General features: G+C 57.1%; 2 protein-coding genes across 7 annotated transcripts in view; one reads left to right on the forward strand and one right to left on the reverse strand.

Annotated features, from left to right (window-relative positions):
- The window catches only part of ASXL1 (ASXL transcriptional regulator 1), a 71,665-nt gene extending 66,473 nt beyond the window's left edge, over window positions 1-5,192 (forward strand). For both annotated transcript variants that reach the window (XM_084888545.1, XM_084888546.1), the window contains one exon: window positions 470-5,192. In XM_084888545.1, the coding sequence (XP_084744671.1) occupies window positions 470-3,277 (2,808 nt within the window). In that variant the 3' untranslated portion in view covers window positions 3,278-5,192. The remainder of the gene's footprint in view (window positions 1-469) is intronic.
- A 5,413-nt stretch (window positions 5,193-10,605) lies between these two features.
- Window positions 10,606-24,551, reverse strand: part of NOL4L (nucleolar protein 4 like) — a 125,264-nt gene continuing 111,318 nt past the window's right edge. For 4 of the 5 annotated variants that reach the window (XM_084887676.1, XM_084887677.1, XM_084887678.1 and 1 more), the window contains exons 3-8: window positions 22,369-22,646; window positions 20,136-20,321; window positions 19,872-20,063; window positions 19,482-19,604; window positions 18,976-19,177; window positions 10,607-15,159 (exon numbers count right to left, since the gene is read on the reverse strand). In XM_084887676.1, the coding sequence (XP_084743802.1) occupies window positions 14,939-15,159; window positions 18,976-19,177; window positions 19,482-19,604; window positions 19,872-20,063; window positions 20,136-20,321; window positions 22,369-22,646 (1,202 nt within the window). In that variant the 3' untranslated portion in view covers window positions 10,607-14,938. Of the gene's footprint in view, window positions 15,160-18,975; window positions 19,178-19,481; window positions 19,605-19,871; window positions 20,064-20,135; window positions 20,322-22,368; window positions 22,647-24,551 lie in introns of all 5 variants that reach the window. The other variant, XM_084887675.1, reaches the window with a different exon arrangement.

Here is a 24,551-nt window from a genome sequence, read left to right on the forward strand (position 1 = left end):
GTAGTGACTCCCATAGTCCCACCAGAAATTAAAATTTAGAAGTGCCACATGTAACAGCTCTTGAGCAGAGCCGTCTGAGAATGGTGTGCTGTTGTGGACCACCATTTTACCACGCCAGTTTCATTTTTAACACATTGTGGACGGATCACAAGAATTCTCCCTTCATATTACACAGTGTTTTACAAAGTATCATACTTTAAAAAGGTATTAGCTTGTAAGGACATGTAATATATAACTTCAAAATGTAATGGGTATTTAATTTTAAAGCGTGCCTTTAACATTTATGTAAAACTTTTGTACTCGTTCAATAGAAACTTATCTGGCCACTGGGTAAAGCTAGTAATAAAACTACTGGTCCACAATGTGTTAAGGGAAATGATTTAATTCTCTAGACTCCCAATTTAGCTTTACAGTGCCTAGGTCAGAACACCCAGTCAATTAAAACTGTTTTCTAATTCTTCTCTTGCAGATACAACTTTCACGTATCAAACCACCCTGGGTGGTTAAAGGTCAGCCCACTTACCAGATATGCCCCCGAATTGTCCCCATCACGGAGTCCTCCTGCCGGGGCTGGACTGGTGCCCGGACCCTCGCAGACATTAAAGCCCGTGCTTTGCAGATCCGAGGGGCGAGAGGTCACCACTGCCATCGAGAGGCGGCCACCACTGCCATCGGAGGGGGGGGTGGCCCGGGTGGAGGTGACGGCAGGACCACCGATGAGGGAGGTGGCAGAGGCAGCAGCAGTGGTGATGGTGGTGAGGCCTGTGGCCACCCTGAGCCCAGAGGAGCCCCGAGCACCCATGGAGAGTGTGCGTCAGATCTACAGCGAACACAACTACTGCCGCCTTGTCCTCTAAATGGGGAGCACACCCAGGTTGGAACCGCTGCACCCAGAGCCAGGAGAGAGCACCTGGCTTCTCTCCGAGAGGAGGAGGACTGCTCACCACAGAGGGCGCCAGAGGCAAGCGGGCGAGAAGGTGTCTCCCAGCTCGCCATCGCTCCCACTGAGGACCAGCCGTGCCAGGCTTCGCCCCCACTGTCCTCCAAAACCACAGCCCCTGAGAGAGCAGTTGAGCAGCCTACAATGCATCTAGATTTTAGGACTGAATGTGAGTCTAATACCACTTCCTGGGAAAGGGATAATGAGGAGCAAAGGCCCACTCTTGCCCCTGACAGTGGTCCTATTCAGTCTCTGGTGGGGGATGTTGTATTAGGAGGAACTGGCCAGGCTCTGGACCGGGACGGTAATCCAACCGTGAAGGATCCTGTGAATGTGACCCCCAGTTCTACCCCTGATTCGTCACTGACTGGCTGCCTACAGGACAGACCATTAGGACCATCATGCCCACCCATGAAGGGAAGTGCTACTCAACAAGAAGACCTGAAAACTGAGGCTTGCTTCTCTCATGTGGAACAGCCCGAGCCAGGCTCCAGGGAGAACATTCCATCTGTCCAGCCCCAGGTTGGAGAAGAGTGGGAGAAGGCTGCTCCCCTCATTCCTGCATTGCCTGGGGGTTTGACAGCTGAAGATGCTTTGGATCTCCCTAGCTGTCCTTCACTTGAGACAGTGCCATCTCACGGGTGCAGTGATAGCCTAGGTAACGACTGCAAACAGGTGGAAGTTATAAAAGTGAAAATCAATGGAGACTCTGAAGCACTGAGTCCTCACAGCGAGTCCACCGACACAGCCTCTGACTTTGAAGGCCACCTCTCTGAGAATAGCAGTGAGGCTGACCCCACTGAAGCCACAGTGATGGAGAGGTCCTCGGTGGTGGACAAAGAGGAGAAACACGGTTGGAACCACTCTGCCTCATTCGCCAAAGTGAATGGTGACCATAGTCTGGTTAAAAGGACAGACAGGATGGTTGCTCCTCAGAGCTGGGTGTCTCGTGTATGCGCAGTCCCCCAAAAGATCCCAGATTCCCTGCTGCTGGCCAGTACCGAGTACCAGCCGAGGCCTGTGTCCATGGGCAGGCCTGGGTCCTCAGTGGAGGCCACTAACCCACTTGTGATGCAGTTGCTACAGGGCAACTTGCCCCTAGAGAAGGTTCTTCCTCCAGCCCTCTCTGGCAGCAAACTGGAACCCCCACGACTCCCACTTGCCAAAGAGCAGGGGATGGGATCTTTGCAAGATCCAGGGGGGAACAGTTGTGTGGTTGGAAGAGCTTTGAAGGAACCTCTTCTACCCAATAGCCGTGAAGCCAACACTGGTCTTGCCAGACTGGAGGCCACCCAGGCTCCTGGAATGCCCCCAAAGATTTCCAAGATGGTCCCAAGTTCAGATTCCCTCTGTCCAGTGACCAATCCGACAGCTGCCTCTGGGAAAATAGAAGTGGATTCCAAAGAGCAGTTCTCTTCCTTCAGTTGTGAAGAACAGAAGAAAGGCCGAGATCTGCCCCAGTGCAGTAATTCAAATGCTGCCCCAGGCAAAAGTCCAGGAAATCTCACTACCTCGAGAGCCCCTTGTTTCTCATCTCCAAATGTGATCTCCTTGGGCCCTGATCAGACAGGCCGGGCCCGGGGTGATCAGAACAGTGCTGGAGGTCAAGGGAAGAAGCTCTTTGGCTCCAGGAACCTGGCTGCAGCCCTCCAGTGCCCCAAGCCTGTGGAGCCAGTGCCGCTGCCCGCTGATGCCCCTCCTGGATTTCCCAGTAGGAAGTTGGGGCCAAATAAAAACTCTGTGTCGGGTGGGGTACAGACCGCCAGGGAAGACTGGGCTCCAAAGCCACCACCTGCCTCTGTTGGCAGCATCAAGAGTGAAAAGACTTTTGTGGGGGCGCCTCTCAAGGCAGACGCAGAGAACAGAAACGAAGCTGGGTCTGGGCCTCGGGATCTGGTGGATCACTTGCAAGCGATGCCCTTTGTCCTTGACCTGCCCTTCTGGAAACTGCCTCGAGAGCCTGGGAAAGGGCTCAGTCAGCCTCTGGAGCCTTCTTCTATCCCCTCCCAACTCAACATTAAACAGGCATTTTATGGGAAGCTTTCTAAACTCCAGCTAAGTTCCACCAGCTTTAATTATTCCTCCAGCTCCTCAGCCTTTCCCAAAGGCCTTGCTGGAAGTGTGGTGCAGCTGAGCCACAAAGCAAACTTTGGTGCGAACCACAGTGCATCACTTTCCTTGCAAATGTTCACGGACAGCAGCACAGTGGAAAGCATCTCGCTCCAATGTGCGTGCAGCCTGAAAGCCATGATCATGTGCCAGGGCTGTGGTGCGTTCTGTCATGACGACTGTATTGGACCCTCCAAGCTCTGTGTATTGTGCCTTGTGGTAAGATAATAAATTATGGCCATGGGAAAAGTTGTATATTTAGTGTGTGTATTTTGATAATGATTGATCTTAAGCCTGTATACAGAATATCATTGATATAGTAGACTGTCTCTTCAGGCAGGAGCACTCTTGCCTCTCCCTAAAACTTACAGTGCTAACGGCCTCTGTCATTGAGCAACCTTCCTGTCTTGCTGGAGGGGCTTCCCACAGGGCAACTGGTTGGGCTGCAACTGGCCCGCTGAGCCCTCGTGTAGACAGAGCCTGGTGAGGTGTAGGGGCCTGCCTGACACCCAGAGGGACCTGAAGTTGAAGAAAGGTTGTTCTCCACACAGGGAACTAACCGACCTGAACTAAGTAGAAATGCCAGTCTTCCACCGCCCCCTCCCTGCCACCTTACCTCCTGCTGCTCTGGGGAGGTGATGGCTGGGGAAGAACCATCACAGGGTTAAGGTAACTCCCAGCAGTGCCCACCAGGGGGCTCAAGTACCTGCTGACCTCAGGGTCACAGTTCATTCTGATGCCAGTTGATGGATTTAACCTTTGGTTCTGTTACTGAAGCAAATATGGGACTTCGCTGACTCATTACAACTCACTGGCCCACGGGAGCTTTTGGAACCTTTGAGTAGACCTGCGTGGACAATAGGTCATCTATCTTAAAATCCCACCTGTAAACCTTGTAAGTCAGATGTCCAGATGTTTGGCAGGTGAATGCCTCTGCCTGACACCTTCCCGGTCACTTTGGACTCATGGGAGCGGGCATCTCCACACACCTATGTATGTGAAAAATCATTTTACATTTCAAAGCAGTGTGTGTTTCTTATTTTTATATTTTTAACTCTATACTTGGATGTATAAAGTGAATTTTTTGGCTTCTGTAAGTATGCTCTATGCACCTCTTAATGTTTTATCATGTATTTATATGTTGTACACAGTACTGGCCGATTCTGTAAATGGATGTATTATATAGACAACACGAACGTCTCTCCCTTACTTTACATTTCGGGCATCATTGCATTAAAGTGGTGTGATAGACTTCTCTCCACCTGTGTCAGAGCCACTGCATGCTGTGCTGCCCGACCTGAGTGATTAACTGGTCATCTGCCAGGTTGGCCCGGTGCCCTGTCACGGTCACCCAGGGGACCCGCTGCAGCCTGCAGAGCCAGAGTCAGCCTGCCTGTCCACTGCTGAGCAAATGCATCTTGCTCCTCACATCTCTTCTCCAATCTTCACTGGCTGCTCACTGCCATATGTGACAAATCACCACCACCAGTGTTAAGTGTTTCTGAACTCGAGGGTGAGTGCCCTGGGCAGCCCCACGTGGGCCTTCAGATCTGGCTCCAGGGCCACCGCCTGTCAGCAATACCTGGGACCGTGCTCCTCGGGGCCGTGGAGCTCATTTTGACAGCAGGTGGGGGAAGAAACAAGCAGGCCTGCTGCCTGCTCTCCCCAACACGTTTCTAACAAACAGATGTCTCCATAGTTGTCTTTCCCACCCTGCTTCCTGCCTTATTTCTTGTACCTCAGCTTCTGGCGGAGTTGAGTCCTTGTTTAACCCCAGCCTCCCTGTGTGAGTGCTTAGGTGTGAAGTATAAAATTGGTATGACTTCGGATCTCATTTCATCTGAGAGGTCTTCCCCATTCCCATTTCATCCAGCGTGGCATTTTTTGTCATCTGAAGCATGAGTGAGAAGTTGGCAGTGATGTGGTGGTGGTTTAAATGCAGTATTGGCCTAGTCCAAGTTGTCAACTTTAAGCGTCTGTTTACCAAAGACAGGGAGCAGAGGCCCAAGCGTGTTTGATCCTCTTCTTCCTTCTGTTGTGACCTTTGAGGCCACTCTAGGGTCTAGTCCATGGGGCTGCCCAGAGAAAGCGCTGCTCTTGTATGTCTCCTGTGGTTTGGAAAAATAAACCTGTACAACCTGCACTCGGTCTCCGTCATCTTCTGTGGCTGCCCTCCCCCCGCCCGCCCCGGAGGAGAGGAAGGTTCAGCTGGAGAGGAGAAGCTGCATATGCCGGCTCCCTCACCTTGGCTCTGAAGCTCGTGTGGTGTAAGGAGCTCCTTTGTGAGGTGAGACTTGGAGGCATAACTTGTCGATTTCACTCTTCAGACTGTGACTTGGCAGGCTCCCACTGCACTGGAGCGGAAATGAAAGTGGTAAGGATGCTCATCTCCACTGCCTCACTGAGCCTGAGATTGCTCGAGAGCTTCCTAATGGCCTGGCCGATGACGACCTGAGGGAGGGTGAACAGTTCTGACCTTGAGAAGCCATGAACATGGATGGACATCTGTGCAGCAGCAGCCAGCAGTGAGGGAAGTGCTGCCTGCAGACCGAGGCTGAGAGAGAGCCAGCCTGCAGGGGTTGACTTCAGTCCTCAGACATAACCTGGAGTACTTAAATACATGATTTTGTGCTTCGTAGAATCTAAGTATGCCGAAAGTAAAAAACGACACGATGGGAAGTAAAGATGAACTAAAAGAAGGATCCGTTGACTTGTTTCCTATGAGTGGGAGGAAACAGACTGTGTGGTGGGATCCCTCAGGGCAGTTCAAGCTGCATTTGGTGGTGCTGCGGGTGTGACTGAGCAGCCACCTGGTGGTGAAGATGTGTCCATGTGCCTTCATGTCAGGGTCTGTGCAGGAGTTCAGAAGGCATTAGGGTACAGAGTTGCATCTCATCAGCGAGGCAGAATAGTGCAGAGGGTTGGAGTACAGACCCTGCTGTCTACTCCCTGTGATTGCCAGTTACTCAGCCTCTGCCAACTTTTCCATCTCTGAATGGGGTTAGTATCTCCATAAAGCTATTAGGGCCTGGCACATAGTAAGTACCCCAGACTGTTAAATGCCCCAAGCCAGACAGTCACCACAGAATTTATATGGAAGCTATAGGGCTCTCCTTTGACCCTCACCCCGAGGGGAGCTGTGGCGGTGCAGGCCTGTGCGGACTGGCCCGTGGCCTCAGGCTGTAGTTGTTGAATACACAGCACAGTGTTTAGAGATGGAGTGCTTGGCAGTGGAGACATTTCCTTCAGAGGACAAGGAAACCTAATGCTTCAGAATATGAAAACTTCAGTGGCCTTTTTGAGGTGTCATTATGTCCAACCTGCTCTTGAGAAAGACCCAGTCTGAGGGGTGTGTGTGCTTACCAGAGTAGCCCTCCTGCATCAGGGGCTTGGGGGAGCAAGCATCTGCCTGCCTGTGCCCTGAGAGGAGGTGGCACAGGCTGTGTTGTCCTCCTGTGTGGATTTTATGACCGTAGAGATTAACACTTTGTATGCCATTAGCGTCTATAGATGCAATTAAATTCAAAACATCGTGGCGTGTGGGGATGGTTTCTGATTTGGACGTGTGGCAGTTAACTGGTTAATAGTTGAAGCCAAACCTTGATAGTGCCTAATGCTTCGTCTCATCTCTATGGATCAATTTGTTGATTTTATTTAATTATTTTTATTTTTAAAAATATATTTTTATTGATTTCTGAAAGGGAGAGAGAAACATCAATGATGAGATTCATTGATTGGCTGCCTCCAGCACGCCCCCACTGGGGATCGAGACTACAACCCAGGCATTTGCCCTTGATTGGAATTGAACCCGGGACCATTAGTCTGCAGGTTGACACACTATCCACTGAGCCAAACCAGCTAGGGCTCTATGGGTCAATGTGAAAGCCTGAAATAAACATCTCTACCAAAAGGTGGACGGAAGTTGTATAAAAAAAGAGAGACTGGCCTGTGTGGTTCAGTGGTTAAGCATTGACTCATGAACCAAGTCATGATTGGATTCCTGGCCTGGGTTTCAGGCTCCATCCCCAGTAGAAGGAGTGTAGGAGGCAGCTGATCAATTTTTCTCTTCATTGATTTATCTATCTCCCTCTCCTCTCTGAAATTAAAAAGTTTTTTTTTAAGGAGAGTAACAAAAAGCTGCCAGTGTAGTGGCTCTTGGCCTTCTGGGAACCAATGGGAGCCTGATGGGATGATGGAAGGTCTGGGCCCTGTCTCCAGGAATGCGAGTTGTAAGTTGTGCATATTATCAGGGTGCCAGAGCTCCTTAGGCACCCGGGGCCTCTCACTTAAGAACCTCTGACTGATGATAAACCTAATCTGAGTTTATTCAAGAGATCAAGGAGGGGAAAAATGACTAAGTTTCGGTGACTACTAAGCTTCCGTAGTACATTTTAAAGTACTTAAATTTTTCTTTTACTTGTCAAGGTTTGTTATGCTGCTTTAAGTCAGGTCCCGTTATCATTGTCTCCGTGTATCTGACCTCTACAAATGAAAGATCTTTGTTTTTAGTATTTCCTGAAGTGAGCCAGAAACCAGGACTTGAAGATGCTCCCTTGATGTCGTTTGGGCTCTGATGGTATGTATGATAGAAGTTAGCTAGCGTTTCTGGGAACTGGATTTATGTACTGTAAGACACCATAAAACAATCTAAGTTCAGATCTCTAAAAGGTCAGAATTAAAAATGAAACCATTGCCACTTCTGTTGTGTACACTGGTTTCCTAAGTTTACCAGTCTTTGTGACATTTGCATCCACACCAGTTTTGTACTTTCAAAACTGAGTTGTTGTTGTTTTTTTTTTGTTTGTTTTTTTTTTTTTTGTGTGTGTGTGTGTGTGTGTGTGTGTGTGTGTGTTATAATTGGGGTGAAGGGCCAGCAGGAGGTCAGGTGTGTGAGATGAACTACAGTGTTGCTCCAGGTTTCCTTTCCTATAGTGCATGCGTGTTCTTCCCTGTCCACCGAGTGCAGTGAGGTGGCCTGCTTGGTCGCTGTGTATGTGCTTTCCCTGCTCTAAGGGGCACTCCTTTTCGACGTCCTGGACATTGTGGGCAGCCGTGGTCGGGAGCTCCGTTAAAGAAGACGGGGATCCAGCAGTGCCTCCGTTCTCCAGCGCCTTCTCTGGTCCCAGGATCCCAGTGTTCTCATGGAGCTGTGGCTTCCTCCGAGGTAAGTGCCGTCCTGGTCCACCAGTGCGATCGTGTGTGGCTGGTCTGGATTCTGTAGGTGTCGTCCCAGGTCGTTGGGGTGTATGGTCCTTGGTAACACTCAGCAGCGGTGGGTTCAGGACAGACCTTTTCACGGTACTGAGGATGTGCTGCCCGTGGCCCCCACGTGCGCGTGAACGGGGAGGGTCTGAGAGGTTCCCTGCTTTGGCTGGACTTACTACTATTGGTCTGAATCTCAGCCCCCAGGCGCACTCCGGGGTGTTCAAACCATTGGCTCTTCTTCTTTTTAATGTATTTGGCAGCTGCACAGAATTTCTATTTTAAATAGATTATTCTGCCATGACGAAAAATGTTTTGAAAACAACTTCCATATTGTGTGCGGTGTGTGGCACAATTTTAACAGTAAAATTTATGTTTATGCATTTAACTCGGTCAAATTTGTTTTTAAACTCATGACAGTTTTGTTCCTACCCATATTCCTGTAAGTTTTCCTTTAGCAGGGGTCCTCAAACTTTTTAAAGTGGGGGCCATCCAGGCCTGGAGCAGCAGCTGCCAGGCTGGGAGCAGCCAGGTCCGGAGCAGCCGGGTCTGGTGTGGCCAGGCCCAGAGCAGCGGCTGCCAGGCTGGGAGCGGCCAGGCCCAGAGCAACAGCTGCCAGGCTGGGAGCAGACAGGCCCGGAGCAGCCGGGTCTTGTGCGGCCAGGCCTGGAGCAGCGACTGCCAGGCTGGGAGCGGCCAGGCCCGGAGCAGCCGGGTCTGGTGCGGCCAGGCCCAGAGCAGCAGCTGCCAGGCTGGGAGCGGCCAGGCCCGGAGCAGCCGGGTCTTGTGCGGCCAGGCCAGGAGCAGCGGCTGCCAGGCTGGGAGCGGCCAGGCCCGGAGCAGCAGCTGCCAGGCTGGGAGCGGCCAGGCCCGGAGCAGCCGGGTCTGGTGCGGCCAGGCCAGGAGCAGTGGCTGCCAGGCTGGGAGCGGCCAGGCCCGGAGCAGCCGGGTCTGGTGCGGCCAGGCCAGGAGCAGCGGCTGCCAGGCTGGGAGCAGCCAGGCCCGGAGCAGCAGCTGCCAGGCTGGGAGCGGCCAGGCCCGGAGCAGCCGGGTCTGGTGCGGCCAGGCCCGGAGCAGCGACTGCCAGGCTGGGAGCGGCCAGGCCCGGAGCAGCCGGGTCTTGTGCGGCCAGGCCAGGAGCAGCAGCTGCCAGGCTGGGAGCGGCCAGGCCCGGAGCAGCCGGGTCTGGTGCGGCCAGGCCAGGAGCAGTGGCTGCCAGGCTGGGAGCGGCCAGGCCCGGAGCGGCCGGGACCGAAGCAGCCGGTCCCAGAGCAGCCGGGTCGGGTGCGGCCAGGCCTGTAGCAGCAACAGCCAAGTCCAGAGCAACTAGGTCGGGAGCGGCAGTGACCAGACCCGGAGCAGCTGGTTGTGGAACGAACCAGAGCAACAGAGGCCAGGCCCGGAGCAGCCAGGCCCGAAACAGCTCGCTCCTCGCATGTACCTGCCCACGGCTGCCTCTCAGACATGGCTGGAAACTTTTGCGGGAACTTGAGGGTCTGCTGAATCAAGTGATGAAGGCTTAGATCTGGATGTGTTGAGTTAGTATAGCGCTGGGGTGTTGATCTGTGAGTGCCTTGGGTGGGGCCTGGATGAGGCTGGTTGACCTATTTGAAAATGTCTTTTGTGTGAAGTGTATCATTGGGCATGTGGAGGTATTATTGATACAAGAAAATGCTAAGTAACAGATTTACTATCTGAAAAGGGATTTACTATCGGGGAAAGGGAGGGAGGAAGAGACTGAACATAAACTGTGCACCTATGGATGAGGACAATGGGGGATGGGGAGGGGGCAGAGGGTGGGGTGGGAACCTGGTGGAGGGGGGAAGAAATGAGGAACCTTTGTAATAATATGAACAATAAAGATTGATTTATAAAAAAAAAAAAAATAAAAAAAAAATAAATAAAGTGGGGGCCAGATCACGGTCCCTCAGAGAGCTGGAGGGCCGGATTATATGAACTACTAATTCCTACTGTAACACCTTGGCTGCGCTCACTGCCCAAAAAACCTGGCGGGCCGGATCAGACTCCTCTGGGGGCTGCATGTGGCCCGCGGGCCATAGTTTGAAGACCCCTGCAATCTCAGTGATATGTATAGGATGGAAAAAGTAAGTACACGTCTCTGGAAAAAGCAGCCTTTTTGTTCCCTTCAGGGCAGGACTGGGGTTTGGGGTCAAGTGGAATGTCAGTAGTGAAGGTTCAGGACCAGTTTCCCAGCCAGCCCCTGGGCCTGGCAGGCGGGTTTGGTTTCTGAGGTTGAAGAGCTGCGCGCACTGGGGAGGGGGATGGGCACGGTTTACAGGCAAACGGTTGAGTTGAAAACCCGGCAGGCGAGGCGTGCCCCGGGCGCCCTGCTGACTCGCCTGCCAGTGGAGGCAAGGGCACCTCTCTGGGAAGGTCACGGCGAGGTTGCAACATGGTGCCCACAGGCGCTTGGCGAGCACCAGGGAAGATGCGTTTCCTTCCCTGGTAGCTGCCGGGCGCCGGGTGCCGAAGGGCCTTCCGTGTGCTCGCTGCCGGGCTAAGCAGAGGTGGCGTCTACCATGGGGGTGTTTCAGCGCCCAGCGAGGTTTGGAAGAGGTCTGGCTGGCAGTGTGGCTGTGAGAGGACCCGTGGAAAGGACACGTTCAGTTTGTTATTCAGTGTTTATTAAGTAGATTCAGTCTTATATATGATATACAGATTCAAAAGAAAAAGGATTCCACATACTTATGAAATCAGTGCATTTAGCAAGTAATACCATGGAGAAACAGCTCGATTAACAGCTCATTGGTCTTTTGTTAAGTGAGGGGAGAGGGAGTTGGCCTGTGCTAGTCATTCCACAAACAAAACAGAATTTAGTTGCATCACATAGAGAAGACACAGTCTAAGAATTAAAATATTGAGCCACATTTACTGGAAAAACTCACTATATAGAACACAAAGGATTTTTACAGAGCGTTGAAGAGGAAGTTCTCACCTGCTTAGAAGAGCCACGTTAAGTTGCATAGGTGCATATCTGTAAAAATACAATTTAGAGGTGAAGCCACTGATTAAGTAATAAAGAGTCACCTTTAAAAGTTGGTGCCATCCATTGTTCGCCTTAAGCGCCATATGCTTATCGTCTGGAGCCCTCTGCCCCTCGCCAGAGGTGATGCCTCCAGGGGAACCGTGACGTGTCTTCACGTCTGCGCTGGAGACTCTTCCAGTCTCGCCCAGGCAGGGAGCTGCGCTCTCCCAGAACCGTCCGAATGGGGCCAGAGGACTGCCGGCAACCTGCCACCGAGGCTGCTGGGAGAGCCATCCCACCCACAGCTGGGCAGCCCAGGCCCGCTTCACTGCCCACCTGCCGTGCAGTGCCCGCGATGGCACGGGCGGCCTCTGTCCCGGCCCTGCTTCTGAACGGACCACGCGCAGGCGCATGCGGGCCATCTGCTTACACAGAGATTTTTCTGAGCTTAGAAAAGTGTTTTTCGGTAAATCCGAGTTCTATGTGTTGTAGGTTTGTTTTTGTTTTTAGGTGGAAACCTAAGTGAAAAGTGAGAGGTTTTTGTTTCGTGGCTTTGCTAGGCAGATGAGCGTAGTGAGGTGCACCTTCCTCCTCAAGAGCAAGTCTGCAGAGCACACGGGGCTGGGGCATCTGTACATGTAAACAGTACACTTTCACTGAGTCCAAAATTAGGAGCAAAAATACAAAGGTTCACATTGGTCTTAGGTAGATACAGGCGAAAAAGGATTGAGCTGTTTAGCCCAGAAACAACGAAAACAAAGTTTCTAAAGCACCACTAAATTATATAAAAATCAGACCATGGACGGATTGAAACTGGTATTCTGGTGAAATACTTTACTATCTTGTAAAAAGTTTTACAAAAAATTACAAATTAAATGTATCAACCCTCTGAGTTCAAAGCAGCATTTTGAAAATGAACTGGTAGTTAATCCTATAACCACCCCTGGAGTCGTAAGTGGCCCTTGGGAATAGGGATGGCCGGGTTCCACCTGTTTGAAGTCCTCTAACCCCCCTGCCTGCCTCTCCCCCCAGCCCCTGCCCCCTCTGCTGTCCTAGGATGTGCAATCTGTTCATCAAAGAGGTGAGGGTAAATGAGTTTCAGGCACGCCCCTCTTTCTGGTCTAAGACCAATCCCCATTCTCTGGATTCTGCCTTCTCTCCTCTGGGGATCAGGCCCCTGCAAAGACTCTGGGACTGGTGTGTTCTACTCGCATTATCTTTTACACTTTGGGTCCCAGGTGACTAATAGGTTCTGGGGAGGGCTTCGGGAGAAGGCTGCCCCTGGGGTGAAGGGAGGGGGGGGGGCAGTGGGAGTGAGGTTCAGCGGAACCAGCTCTTAGGTATTCTCCAAGCCAGGCAGAGAGGGACTGGGCTGAAGCTGCATCTTTTAAAACAAAAGCCAAACAGAACAAGTTCCCTGACTGGACTAGCTAATGGGATCCTGTTTCACACAGTGACTCACTCCCGATGCTGCCCTCTCCAGGGCTTCTGGCGCAACTACAGTGGGAAGGACCCCACCTCGGGGAGCCACGGGGAGCCACGGGGAGCCGGGACCAGGGCCACCGGCGTCCCTTTCCTTTCTCACACACACGGAGCCTCGCTCTTACCGCAGCTTTCGGTGGGCTGAAGGTGATCAGCTAGGGCAGCCTAAACTCAGAAAAAACGCGACTTCAAACTGAAGCTTATGTGACCTCTAGGTCTAGTCCGTGTGTGGCAGGGCAGGAGCCCCTTCCCCAGTCCTCACTCCTGGCTGTGAGAAAAGCAAACCGTTCGCGCCTGGCGCGGGCACTGCCTCTGGGAGGAGAAATGACAGGTTAAGCAATTGATACCAAGAATTCTAAGGCGGCGATTGTCTCTGCCAGTTTTTAACATTAAGATTTCACAAATTGCCCGGGGTAACGTTTTGCAAAAGATCTACTGATTACTTTGTAATATTGTTCACACACAAAAATAAATATTTACACAAATTAAAACGTCAGGGAGTGTACTGAGCAGGTGGAGGATGGCTGTGCAGATGGCTGGGTGTGGGGGAGGCTGTGGGCACTGGGGTTTGTGCTGTGCTAAGGGGGAATCTCGGGTGTCCTGGCCCCGACCGGAGGCCTGGGGGTGGGTCAGATGCAAGGCAGAGGTGGTGTGGTGGGATGGGGTGTTGGAGGCCACTTGAGAGAGAAAAGCCCACCCCAGCCTCTCGGGGCCGGAAGCAGGCACAGGGTGGGACAGCACACGGCTCCCGCCCCGGCCCTCCTGAGGGTGGTCTGCCAGTGCCGGGAGGCAGCCGGCTGCGGAGAAGCTGGTTCGAGAAGGGATACCTACTCTGGGGTCAGGTGGCTCTCAGTGGCCGTCCCAGGGTCACTGGGCCCCGGGCCTCTTTGCTCTGAGGGAGGAAAGGCAACAGAGGGCTTCTGCCAGCTCTGGGCAGGGGCGGCCGCGGAGCTGCGGTCATGGCTACGGAGTGTTGCACGGAGAGGCCCGGGGGCCTGCTGAGGTCTGGGCGAATCCCTGGTTTAGCAGCTCTGGTAGGTATTGCACTGAGCAAGAGGAAGTGCCTGTCGGGAGGAAGGAAACCAGGCCAGCCTTTTCTTTTGCCCCTTTCACACTCCAGGGATCAGAGGCTTCTTCCAGGACTGGTCCCTCCAGAAGGGCTGGTCTTAGGAGAACCCAAGTGGCTACTCTGGTGGATGATGGCCCCTCAATTTCCATCACAGGGGCCGGGGATGGGAACTGAGCCCAGCCGCCTCTCCTGGCCAGTGGCTGCCTGAGGCCTAGAGGCTCGCCCTGAAGAAACAGGGTCTCCCAGCAGGGGCCTGAGGGCCTGGGTCTGTGCGGGGAGTGTTCGGCCGGCTCCCTGGGCAGGTGAGGGTTGGGACTCTGCTGACCGGCCTCCGTCTCCCAGGCCCTGTCCTGTCGGGCAGCTGGGAGGGCCGGGCTTACATCCTAGGCACACACTGTGTGGGGTTGGGAGACAGCCATTCAGAACAGGCTCAGGGCACATCCTGGAAAAAGCCCCCGCTGGAGTGTGAGGTAGAATACAGGTGGCCGTGGCTGGGGCGTCTGTGAGATGGAGAGGGGAGCGTGGGTTTGTCTTTGCTTTGCCGTGGGTGTGGGTGAGGTCCTCCTGCTTGGTGGTGCTGGGCGCTCAGAGGGACAGCCCCCGCGCCTGCCCCGCCGCCGCCCGCCCTGCGGCCCGCCCTCGCCAGTGTAGTGATATGGAATGTTAGGGCACAGGGAGACATCCTTCTGATCAGACAGACACAGACTGGCAATCTGTACAAACACAAAAGAATCCATTTCAAAAAAATAAATTACTAAGGGGAGAGGGAGAAAGGGTCCGCTTTGTTTTTCTCAATAAATATGCGATTCTGCTCACCTAAGACTTGAAAGGTCATTATCTGGGAGTGGGATTCTAACATCAGGGCCCACGAAGAGGATCTAACTAGAGCTGCGACCCCAGCGCCCGGCGGGGAGCCCGGCCCTTCCAGAGCTGCCCCACGGGCCTCTTCCAAGCAGGTCGGAGCACCTGTGTGGTGAGATTCCAAAAAAAGTGTCCTTGTGCCCAAAGTCTCAGGTGCTTGGAGTGTGGCTAGAAACAGCTCTGGGATCCCACCTCTTTCAAAAAACGAAATGTACCAACTGGCGAGGCGGGAGCTGGGTCGGCGGGACAGCCTCGCTCCCGAGGGGAGCGCACGCCAGGCGCCGCCCGGTCAGTTCTGCTGTAAAATGAGGTTTTCCAGTTCGTCCGCCGAGCGCAGCAGGAAGGCGGCAGACTCCCGGTAGCCGGCGATGAGCTGCCGCACGGCACTGATCTCCGTGGGGCTGAGCTGGGCGGTGGGCATGGTCCTGCTGGTGCTGTTGCTGGAGGGCGTGGGGGTGGGCGTGGTGGAGGTGGTGGAGGCCCCGCCTTTCATGCTGAGGTCCGTGGGCCCTGCAGGGGGAGAGGGAGGTGAGCGGGGTGGACGCCCGAGGGCCCGCTGTGGCCCAGGATAGCTGTACCTCTAGCACCTAGAACGGGGCCTGGGGCCAGGGGACGAGACATGGGGTTCTCTGTCCACCCTCAGGGAGAGCCTGCAGAGGAGGAAGCGTCTCGGCACCACGTGACAGGGGAGCAGCTGAGGCCTGGCGGTGGGAGGTTTCACCAAGATCACATATGCACATGGTTCTGCATCCAGGGCAGCGTGGCACGTGACAAAGCACGGGCTGTGGTGTCAGGCGGGGAACAGGCTCCTGGCACTGATCACACCTCTGCTTCTTTCTGAGGACCGTCAGGCAGATAGACGGTGCTCCCCCAACAGGTACACAACCTGGCCTTGCAGGTCTCCAAGTGAGCAGAGCTTCGGCAGGAACTGACGCTACCCGAGCAGACAGGCTGCTGGCGTGTCTGGTGAAGGTGAGCTATGTGTGTGGCCCTCCCAGTGGGGCGGCTGTCAACAGACATGGTCAGATGCTGCCGGTAAGCAGGGGCCTGACTCCTGAGAGGGACGAATGTAAGTCCAGAGCCAGAGAGGAGCCATAGGAGATCAGGACGACACCCACCCGTGTGTGTGTGTGTGTGTGTGTACACATGCACAGGTAGGCAAGGGGCTTCTGTCCAGTGGAGAGAAGCAATCAAGGCCGCTGCCCTGCGTGGCTGAGGGAAAGAGGTGGGGCCAAGGCCAGGAGCGCAGCCCGCAGGAGGGGGCTATGCCTGTCTCCGGAGGAATCACGGACCATGAATCTTCCTTACTGTGAGGAGGTCTTTTGTGCCGGAGTGAGGGAAGGTCAGTGCTGCTGGACAGCAGGGAGTGTGGGATGGATGTGGGGGAGTTAGAATGGTCAGGACAGGACCAGAAGTGCTGTCTGGAGAGTCACCTCCCCTTTGCAGGAAAGAGGGAGTCTGAACATCTTCTGAAATACACTTGGGGTGTATGTTGGGGAGCCCACCAGGCCCTGTTCCTCTCCACCTCTTCCAAGCAGCTCTGTAGGGTGGGCCATTGGCTTTAAAACAGGCGAGCCTGGGCTCGGCTACCCTCCACTCCGAGGCCACACAGTGACTTCCCTGGCCTCGGTCCTGTCTGCACGAGAGGAGGCGCTGGGGGCTGAGGCTGGCCTGGGAAACTCAGCCTGGGAAACTCAGTGTAGCCGCGGCTGCGCAGCCTGCACAGGCCCCTGGGAAAGGGCTTTCAGACAGGTGCCATGCTTTCTGAATGGGCTCTCGGGGGGGACAGGGAAGCCCCTGGGGTTGGAAAAGCAGCCTTTCGAGGTGTTCGGTCAGAGAAGACCCAGGGAGCTGAGGCTTCCAGACGAGGTCAGCGCCCCGTCCCCTCCCCGCTGCCTGTGCAGAGGCACCAGGGCCTGGAGGCGGCTCGCGAGGACAGCCACCTCCGGTCCCACCCCGGAGGTTCTCGTGGTGGCCTCACTCGTCACTGCATTTACAGGGGCAGCTTCTGTGCTGCTCTAGAGAGAGAGGGACAAGCCCTTGTACTGGAGGCATCTAGACCGGAAGTAACATGTTGGGAAAGGCTGGGAAGTAGCTGCTAACGGGAGCTGGTGCAGACTCCAAATGGGGAAGGAAGTGGGAGTCTATGATGGGACAGTTTGTCACATGAGGTTATTTTCTCCCTTGAGAACGTGGACGTAGGGAAGTGGGCCCTAGGAACTGGCCTGCTAGGAATATCTTGGAACTGTGAGCCAAGGGAAGAGTTAAGTGTGTTAAAATGAAACCAGGAAGGAGTGGGGTTGGGACTTGCTTGAAACAGCAGCCAAGCAGACGACCCACTCCCCCGTTGGCAGCCAAATGAGAGGCTGGGTGGGAGCCGGGTGCCCTACCGTCCCCTGGATGCGGCAGGGGTTGGACCCGAGTGAAAGGGGTGGTTCAGTTCGCTCTGGGGCAGCTCCCAGTCCCTCCAGACAATGCGTGGGGACGGCAGAGGGCGGCTGGAGCTGCCTGCACAGGTGGTGAACTGGCCCTGGGCTTCCTCCTTCCTCCCTCCATCCCCAAGTCTTGTCCTCTTCACCGCTGTGCTCAGGGCTGTCCATCTCTCCTCGGCTTTAGCTACAGCCCAAGAGGAGGAAGTCCTGTCTCCTGCGGCCCATCTGATCGGAGCTCTCTGCTCGCAGGCTCTGGTTACAGGAGGGCGCTCAAGTTGCCAGGCGGTTGCTGGGAGGGCAGCCCAGCACACCAGGCAAGCGGGCAGAGCCCACGTCTGTCTAAGCTGATTTGCATCTCCAGATGACAGCCTAATGAGCAAAGTAAGGAGCTCGGTGCCACTTGTGTGGCTGCCCAACCCAGCGGCCAAACTGCCTGAACCACCTTAGAGGCTGCACGGGAGGGAGTGGGACTGGGGGCCCAGCAGCCAGCCGTTACTGGTTGCTTTCCTCCAACCGACTCAAGCCCAGTGCCCACCGGCGAGGAGGTCAATGGGCAGATCTCTGTCTCAGTGACCTTGCCAGCTGCCTCCAAAGAACCAGGGTGCCCACAGGAGACGGGGGCTCGGGAGGCAGGGCGAGGCGTGCAGCAGGTCGTGCTTTACGAGGCAGGCGCAGCCCGACAGCTGCAGCCCTGAGACAGGCCTGCCTCGTGGCACCAGGTGGAGGCTTATCAGCACGGCCTGCTGCCTGGGAAGGACGGGCCCAGCCTCCCCGCGCGTCCTGTCCCAGGGCCTGTCAGACGGCCCTCCTTTCTGGAAGGAAAGCAGCCCCTGCACAGCTTCCACCCCTCAGCCTCAGGGATTAGGGCCGGGCCACCTCTTATTTTTAGGTTAAGAGGCATTAGGAAGGGATGAGATTAAGCCCAGGCAGGAATCTTCCAGGAACCTCATATACGTCCTGGTGGGGTGGGGGTCAAGGTGAGTGCAGGGTGCCTGGCTCTCTGCGGTGGGCAAGGGCCAGTTCCCTCTGTCACTGACCAGCAGCACCCTGGCTCTCCTGCAGCGTCTGAGAGGAATTCTCGGGCTTGTTTGGCCCAGACCTAGAACCAGGGTTCCCAACTGCTCCTCAGGCAGCAACTTGGTATTATCCCGGGCCCCGGGCCCCCCTGCCCCCAAATGCATACTGCTCTGCCCTCCTGTTCAGATATCCAGGGGCAGACAGAGTCCAGTTCACAGCCTCCTTTACTTACAACCTATCAGAACAGACGGAACAAAATCCAAGGGCCTCGCCCAGGAGGTCACCCAGGCTTCTCTCCCCCAGGGGACCCCAGCCTGGCCTCAGTGGGCCTGGGCCTGAGATCTCCACCCCAGGCCCCACTCGGGAGCGCCTGTCTCCTCTCAGGGATATTTCTCCAGCACTGGTCCAGGCCCGGCCGGCCTCAGAGTCACTCGGGAAGAGTGTAGGGGAGCACCTAGGGAATCATGGCCTGGGGGACCTGATGGGACAGGTGCTGGGCCCTGCATCGGCGGGTAAGAATCTGCGCCTCACAAGTAAGGTCCAGAGCTGAGGCTGCAGTGAATGGGCCAGGCCTGCACCGAGTCCTGCTCCACCATCTCACTGAGCCGTGGTCAGGGAGGTAGAAGGGGGTGTGGAGGGGTTCCACTGGATAAAGAGCAGGGCCTTGGCTGGATGGACCGCAGTGCCCAGCTCACAGGGCCATAGGGGGGCAGGACCAGAGGGGCCCACAGTGCAACGAACAAAGCACACCTCCTCGAGGAGGGTTTGTTTGTTTCATCAGCTGAAGTTGTCCTTGCTTTCCTCTCTAGGGACTGGGCTAAGAGGAGATGGGAAGGGTCCCTGTGCCAGGAAGGAGTGACTTTCCCCCTTCACTCACCGTTACTGTGATTTCCTGTTTGCAGGGAGGCGGGGGGCTGCAGGTTGCTGCCCAGGGCCCCGTAGCCGCGGTAACTGTAGTTGAGGCCGCCATTGACGTACACGGGGTCCTGGGAGTAGGAGGAGGCTGGCAGTGAGTAGGTGGAGTGGGTGATGGCTGCAGAGTCCCGGGAGTGCTGCTTGTCCAGGGCTATGGGCTCGTCCTGCAGGGGGAGGCAGACACTGAGGACCCAGCAGGGCGGCGAGCCAACCGGGTGGATGAAGGCTTTGGCCCCCCAGTCTCGGACGCAGTGCTGTGTCCTGCAGGGCGGTCCCCGCCCCTGGTCATCGCACACAGGGCCCTCCTGGGTCTGCAGGGCTGGGTGCCCGGGCCCTCCCCATTCCGCTCCAGGATGCTGCCTCTGGGTAGGCCGCCTGGCCCTCTCACTGGGGCCCCGCTGTCTGTGGAATGACTGATGTCCACCCGCCCGGGAGCCGCCCACGACCGTGGCCAGCAGCGAGCAGTACCTGCGAGGACTGGTAGATCTCCAGACGCATCCTTTTGGCTGCTTTTCTCGTCTCGCTCTCACAGGCAGCTGCCAGGATGTTCTCGGCCATGGCCGAGGTCAGGTGGGGAGGTGTGGGTCTGGTCTGCAGGCAGAATGGGGGTTAGTGCTGGGCCACACAGAGACCCTGCCCTGGCGGTGTTGGTGGAGGGCCGGGGTCAGGCTTCAGGGCCCTTATCTATGGAGCTGGGCTCCTTAGGGATCTCAGCTCCCCCCGCTGTGAAATAGGGACCACGGAGCTGGCTCCGGGAACACTGGGAGGATCATGGGTGAAGTGTCTGGCCACTGGGATGCCCAGCCGTCTGGCGTGTGGTGGAGGGGAGGGGCGGGGCAGCGCCGGCGGGCGGCTCACCATCTCCATGCCGTTCTTCTTCATGCGCCGGCAGGACTTGAGGTAGGTGCGGATGCGCTTGCGGGCCCGCTCCTGGAACTCAGGGAACTGCCGGCTGCAGGACTCGATGATGGCCTGGATCTTCTCCTTGGGCTGCTTGGAGATGGGCACCATGCGGTCCAGGTTCTCGTCCACAAAGAGGCGCACAAACATCTGCAGGAGAGACGGGCTGTGGGAAGGCTGCCCCTGGCCGCGGCCCGCCCGCGTGCCCGCCCTGGCACTCACGTTGAAGGCCTTGAGGCGCTCGGGGTCCATGCCCTCCGAGTCGTTCATCTTGTCGTTGTCCTCGTGGTCATCGTGGTCGTCATCGTCGTCGTCTGCAGGGGGAGCCCGGCCCACGGTCAGGTCCTCGGGGCAGCCGCTGACCTCAGTCTTGATGGAATCGTAGCTTCCTGAGCTGTACGGGGGGGACTGGGAGAGGAGGGGGCAGTCAGGCAGGCCTTCCCTGGTCCCCGACAGGCCTCAGCGAGCTTAGGAACTGGGTGCCCGCACAGCCCATGCCACTGAGCCAAAGATGCGAGGCCCTGAGCACATCCCCTCCCCTTCACCTGTGAAACAGGGGCAGCGTGGCTGTGGGAAGGACTCAGGGTCTGGAGTCCAGGGCGGGGGAAGATGGGGGGGGCACTGAGTGAGGGTGTTAGTGCTTTACTCAGCCAGTGCCCACACCATGGCATTGTGTGAAGGAAAGGCAGACACAGAAAGGGTTCCCACCAACAGCCAGCCTCTTCCGGTTGTGCCAGATCTGTTCTGGCTTCGGGGTTTTCTCCCCGACCCCCAAGGGGCTGTAACCCTGTGCTGATAACCAAGCTGTCACAAAAGCGGCCGTGTGCTGTCTGCTGGGGAGGAGGAACAGATGGGCCGGAGAGGGAACCAGCCAGGGCGACAGGTCCATTAGGCAAAGTGCATTCCCCAAGCTCCCGGTGGGGGTTCTGTCTGCCACCCCCGCTCCCCGCAGGAAGACACGGAGAGCCCCCCGAGAGGACACGGGGGGAAGGCAAGCAGGTGTCCCGCGCGCACACACCGGGCACAGCTCCTCCCCAGCCGGGACGGCACTCCCCTCTCCTCCGGCTTGCTTCCCTTTTCACCTCTGCAGCCCAGTGCCCACCGAGGACACTGTCATTTGCCTTTTAGAAAGTTTGCACCTTTGGCAAGTCCTGGCTTCACTTACTGGGATCCTGACTAGGCTGTCCCGGGACATGGGCCCTGTCCTCAAGGTGGGCATCCAGCAGGTGCTTGGGCCCAGGAAACAAACACCTACGGTCAGACCCCTCGGTGTGGCCACAGGGTGGTCTGGCAGGGGTCACAGCACCAGGCCTCCCTGTGACCAATCCCACAGGCGCGGCCTCCCCGGAGCCGCTGGCCTGGTGCCCATCTCCGATCCAGACACAGACTCTAAAGGGGACAGCGACACCCAGGTCCTCTGGCCTCCCATGGCTCAGGCCAGACTTGCAATGGAGTCAAAAGACTTGTGCGAGTCACGTCCCAAACTGCGCCTTAGCCAGCCCTCTGGCGGCGGCGGCGGCGCAGGAAACTGCTGAGATGCGCGCTGCTGGTGGCACTCGAGCTCTCGTCCTACTTGCTGGGCTCATACACGTGGCCTGAGGCTTGGGGGCAAACTCGCCCTCAGCTCCTTGCTCACTGGGACAGCAGCTCTGCCTTTCCCTCAGTCCCAGTCAGAGAGGGGAGTCCCTGCTCCACGGCCCGAGCTCACACAGCAACAACCACACCACAGAATTCCCCAGAGACTGCCCCCCCCCTCCCACTCCGCCCTGCAGGAAAGAAGACGGGCCATGGCTGGAGCCAACATCAGGCTCCGAGAAGGCACTGGCGCTAGCAGGAGGGGTGCAGCCTGGTGCTGGGGTGCAGCCTGGTGCTGTGCTGCGCCATCGCGGGAAACCTCAGTGTCCTGGCAGGTGAGGCTCGGTTGGTTGGGTGCTCTCAAGGGTGGCCAGTTCAATTCCCAGCCAGGCCACATACCCGGGTTGTGGGCTCAATCCCCACTAGGGGTGTGCAGGATGTTTCTCTCTCTTCCTCTCTGAAATAAATTTTTAAAAAGTACGGGGGGGGGGGGGAGGCGGTACCAAAAGGTGGGAGCACCTGCCCTGGCCCCCCCCCCCTCCCCCCCGTGGCCTGGTCTATTGCATTCCCCACCTCCACGGAGGAGCCAGGAAACAGGCCTCGGGACTCTGCCGGATGTGGCACTTGTGCTGCTATTCAAAGCAGACTCCGTCTTGTGGGTGAAGGGCTCACATCACCCACCTCCTCTGAGACGGGACGCGGGCTCAGAGAAATGAGGGCCTTGCTGGGGTCACACAGGATGGTCTCCCCTCCCAGAGCCGCCTCAGAAAGACACCCTGTTCACCACCCTGACTTGGCATCGCTCTGGACACACACACTTTCCCTTCAGCCTCGCACACCCCGAGGGGTCCAGGCGCAGGCGGCCCACAGCCCCACGCACCTCGGGGGTGGCCTTCACCCCGTACTTGACGCGGCTCCGCAGCCCGTCCGGGCCGCAGCCGTCCGCGGGGTAGGCGGGCGTGCCCAGGGCCGTGCCCGGCGGGAGCTTGTCGCACAGGTTGATGGGCTGGTCCTCGGCGGCCGCCGTGAAGTCCATGGGGGCCACGGCGCCGTTGCCGTTCATCTCGGGGAAGGCGGGGTCGCCCTGCGTGCTGCTCGACGTGGATGGGTTCAGGGTGGAGGAGCCATTGCCGCTGCCGCTCTCAGAGGAGGAGTCGTCTGGAACGAGAGGCCTGGCTGTGAGGCTCCACCCGGGACCCGCTGTTCCTCAAACCCTGCCCCCCAGGGTGCCGTGGGCACCACAGCCACAGGGAGGGCGTGCCCCGTGTCCGGCGTCCCTGGCAGGAGCTGAGCGCTGCTGTCCCTCCAGCTGCCCCAAGGGGCTAACCCGGCCGGAGGTGGGGCAGCCCCCTCTGCCGTGAGCGTGGCCCATCCGGACCAGAGTGGCCACAGGGCGTGCAGGTGCGGTGGCCTCCTGGGTTCAACACCACATCCAGGCTCACGGAGGCCCAGCTTCAGGGGCCCGGGGGTGAGTGCTTATGACCTCCGGTCTGACTGGTCTGCTGCCTACCAGAGGTCCTTGGTCACCCCAGAGGCTGCTTGGAGTCTGGCCAGCGGCCCCCCCTTTTCCCCCAACTCACCACAACCTTGCCCCTTCACACCCTTTCCCCACAGGACCTCCTCTTTACAGCAGGCCCTTGAATTTTTCCTTCCTCTGCCTGAGGAGGCGGGGATGGCTCCATTGTAACCTCCCAGCTCCCTCCTGCGAGCAGGCCCAGCCCCATGCTGGCCGCGGAGGCACCCAGGCACAGGCCCCCAGATCTGCCCTCTGCTCGTGGTGCAGAACCTTGGACACTGAGACAGTGCAGCAGGGTGTGTGGTCTGCGTGCCCTGCACCTCAGTGGCCATCCCAGGTTTCCTGAGGTGACAGCCCAACAAAGCTCTGCCGAGGTCGCCCCCTGCTGCGGAGAGCACAGCACTGCCTCTCTGGGAGCACACACTCCCAACTGGGGCGGGGGAGACGTTTTCAGATGGATCCCAGGCCCCTCTCCACGCCCGCCCAGCCTCCTGCTTGGTCTGCTGAGACAGCAGAGGCCGGGGCGCTAACGGGAGCTCCCGGGTCGGTGTCAGGTGAGGACCATGTGGTTCTCGGTGGTGCCCGTGCCACTCGGCACCTGCACCCAGAACGGTCGGGGAGGGGCGGCCGCAGTGAACCCTGACCGCGTCCCAGGCCATCCCGCTCTCAGGCCGGGGTTGTGCAGCGCAGGACCCCACCCCCACCCTTCCAGCCGGTAGATTATGAAGATTTAGTCTTCAGTGCTGGGCGCACCAGCGCCTCCAGAGCGTCCCCATGGCGACTGAGTGGCTCTAAAGCCTCAGCCAATCACTGGCCTTCCTGCTGCCTGGGGGGCGGGGCCGGACTGCCAGTCAAGCAGCCGGGTCCCTGGGCAGAGGGGGATGGGACAGGCCCAGGCCCACTGGCACTCCTCCCCCTCGGCGACCGCGGGTCCCTGGGCCAGGCTGCCCGCCCTCTGTGCAGCCACCACTCCCTCCATCCTCCGGGGCAGCTCCGGAGCAAAGCTGCCCGCTGCTACCCCCTCACTCAGCTACACCCCGAAGCTCCCGGGCCTTGGGTCCTGCTCCCTCTGAGACCTCACGGCCCATCCCTCCTCCTGCATCACAGCAGGGTCTGGTTTTCTTCTGGGCGTTATCTCCAACACCAGCCCAGATCGAGTAGGATTTACTGAGCATCTACTGTGTGCTGGCCCTGGCCCTGCTGGGAAACAAAGCAGGGACTACAACCCAGGGGCAGGCCCTCCTGGGCGGGTACCCACCCCCCAATCCCCTTCACTGGCCTCCCTCTTTAACCCCAGCTTCCCTCTGTCATAGGGCCCCACCGTATGTCTCCCAGCGCTGGCCTGATCCTCAGCCCTGTTCAATAGCCCTTGCTCCCCAGCCTGCCCAGAGTGTTCTTGGTCCCGTGACCCCTGCAGTCGCTCCCCTGCTCAGGTCCCGCCACACTGGCCACCACGGGACCTACATATCCAGACCTTTGCTCTGGGCACTGCTGTCTGCCATGTTCCTTCCAGCTCAGTGTCAGTCAACCTTCAGGCCTGGCTCAAA

This window comes from Pipistrellus hanaki (assembly GCF_964339955.1).
Source record: "Pipistrellus hanaki genome assembly, chromosome: 6".
NCBI lineage: Eukaryota > Metazoa > Chordata > Mammalia > Chiroptera > Vespertilionidae > Pipistrellus > Pipistrellus hanaki.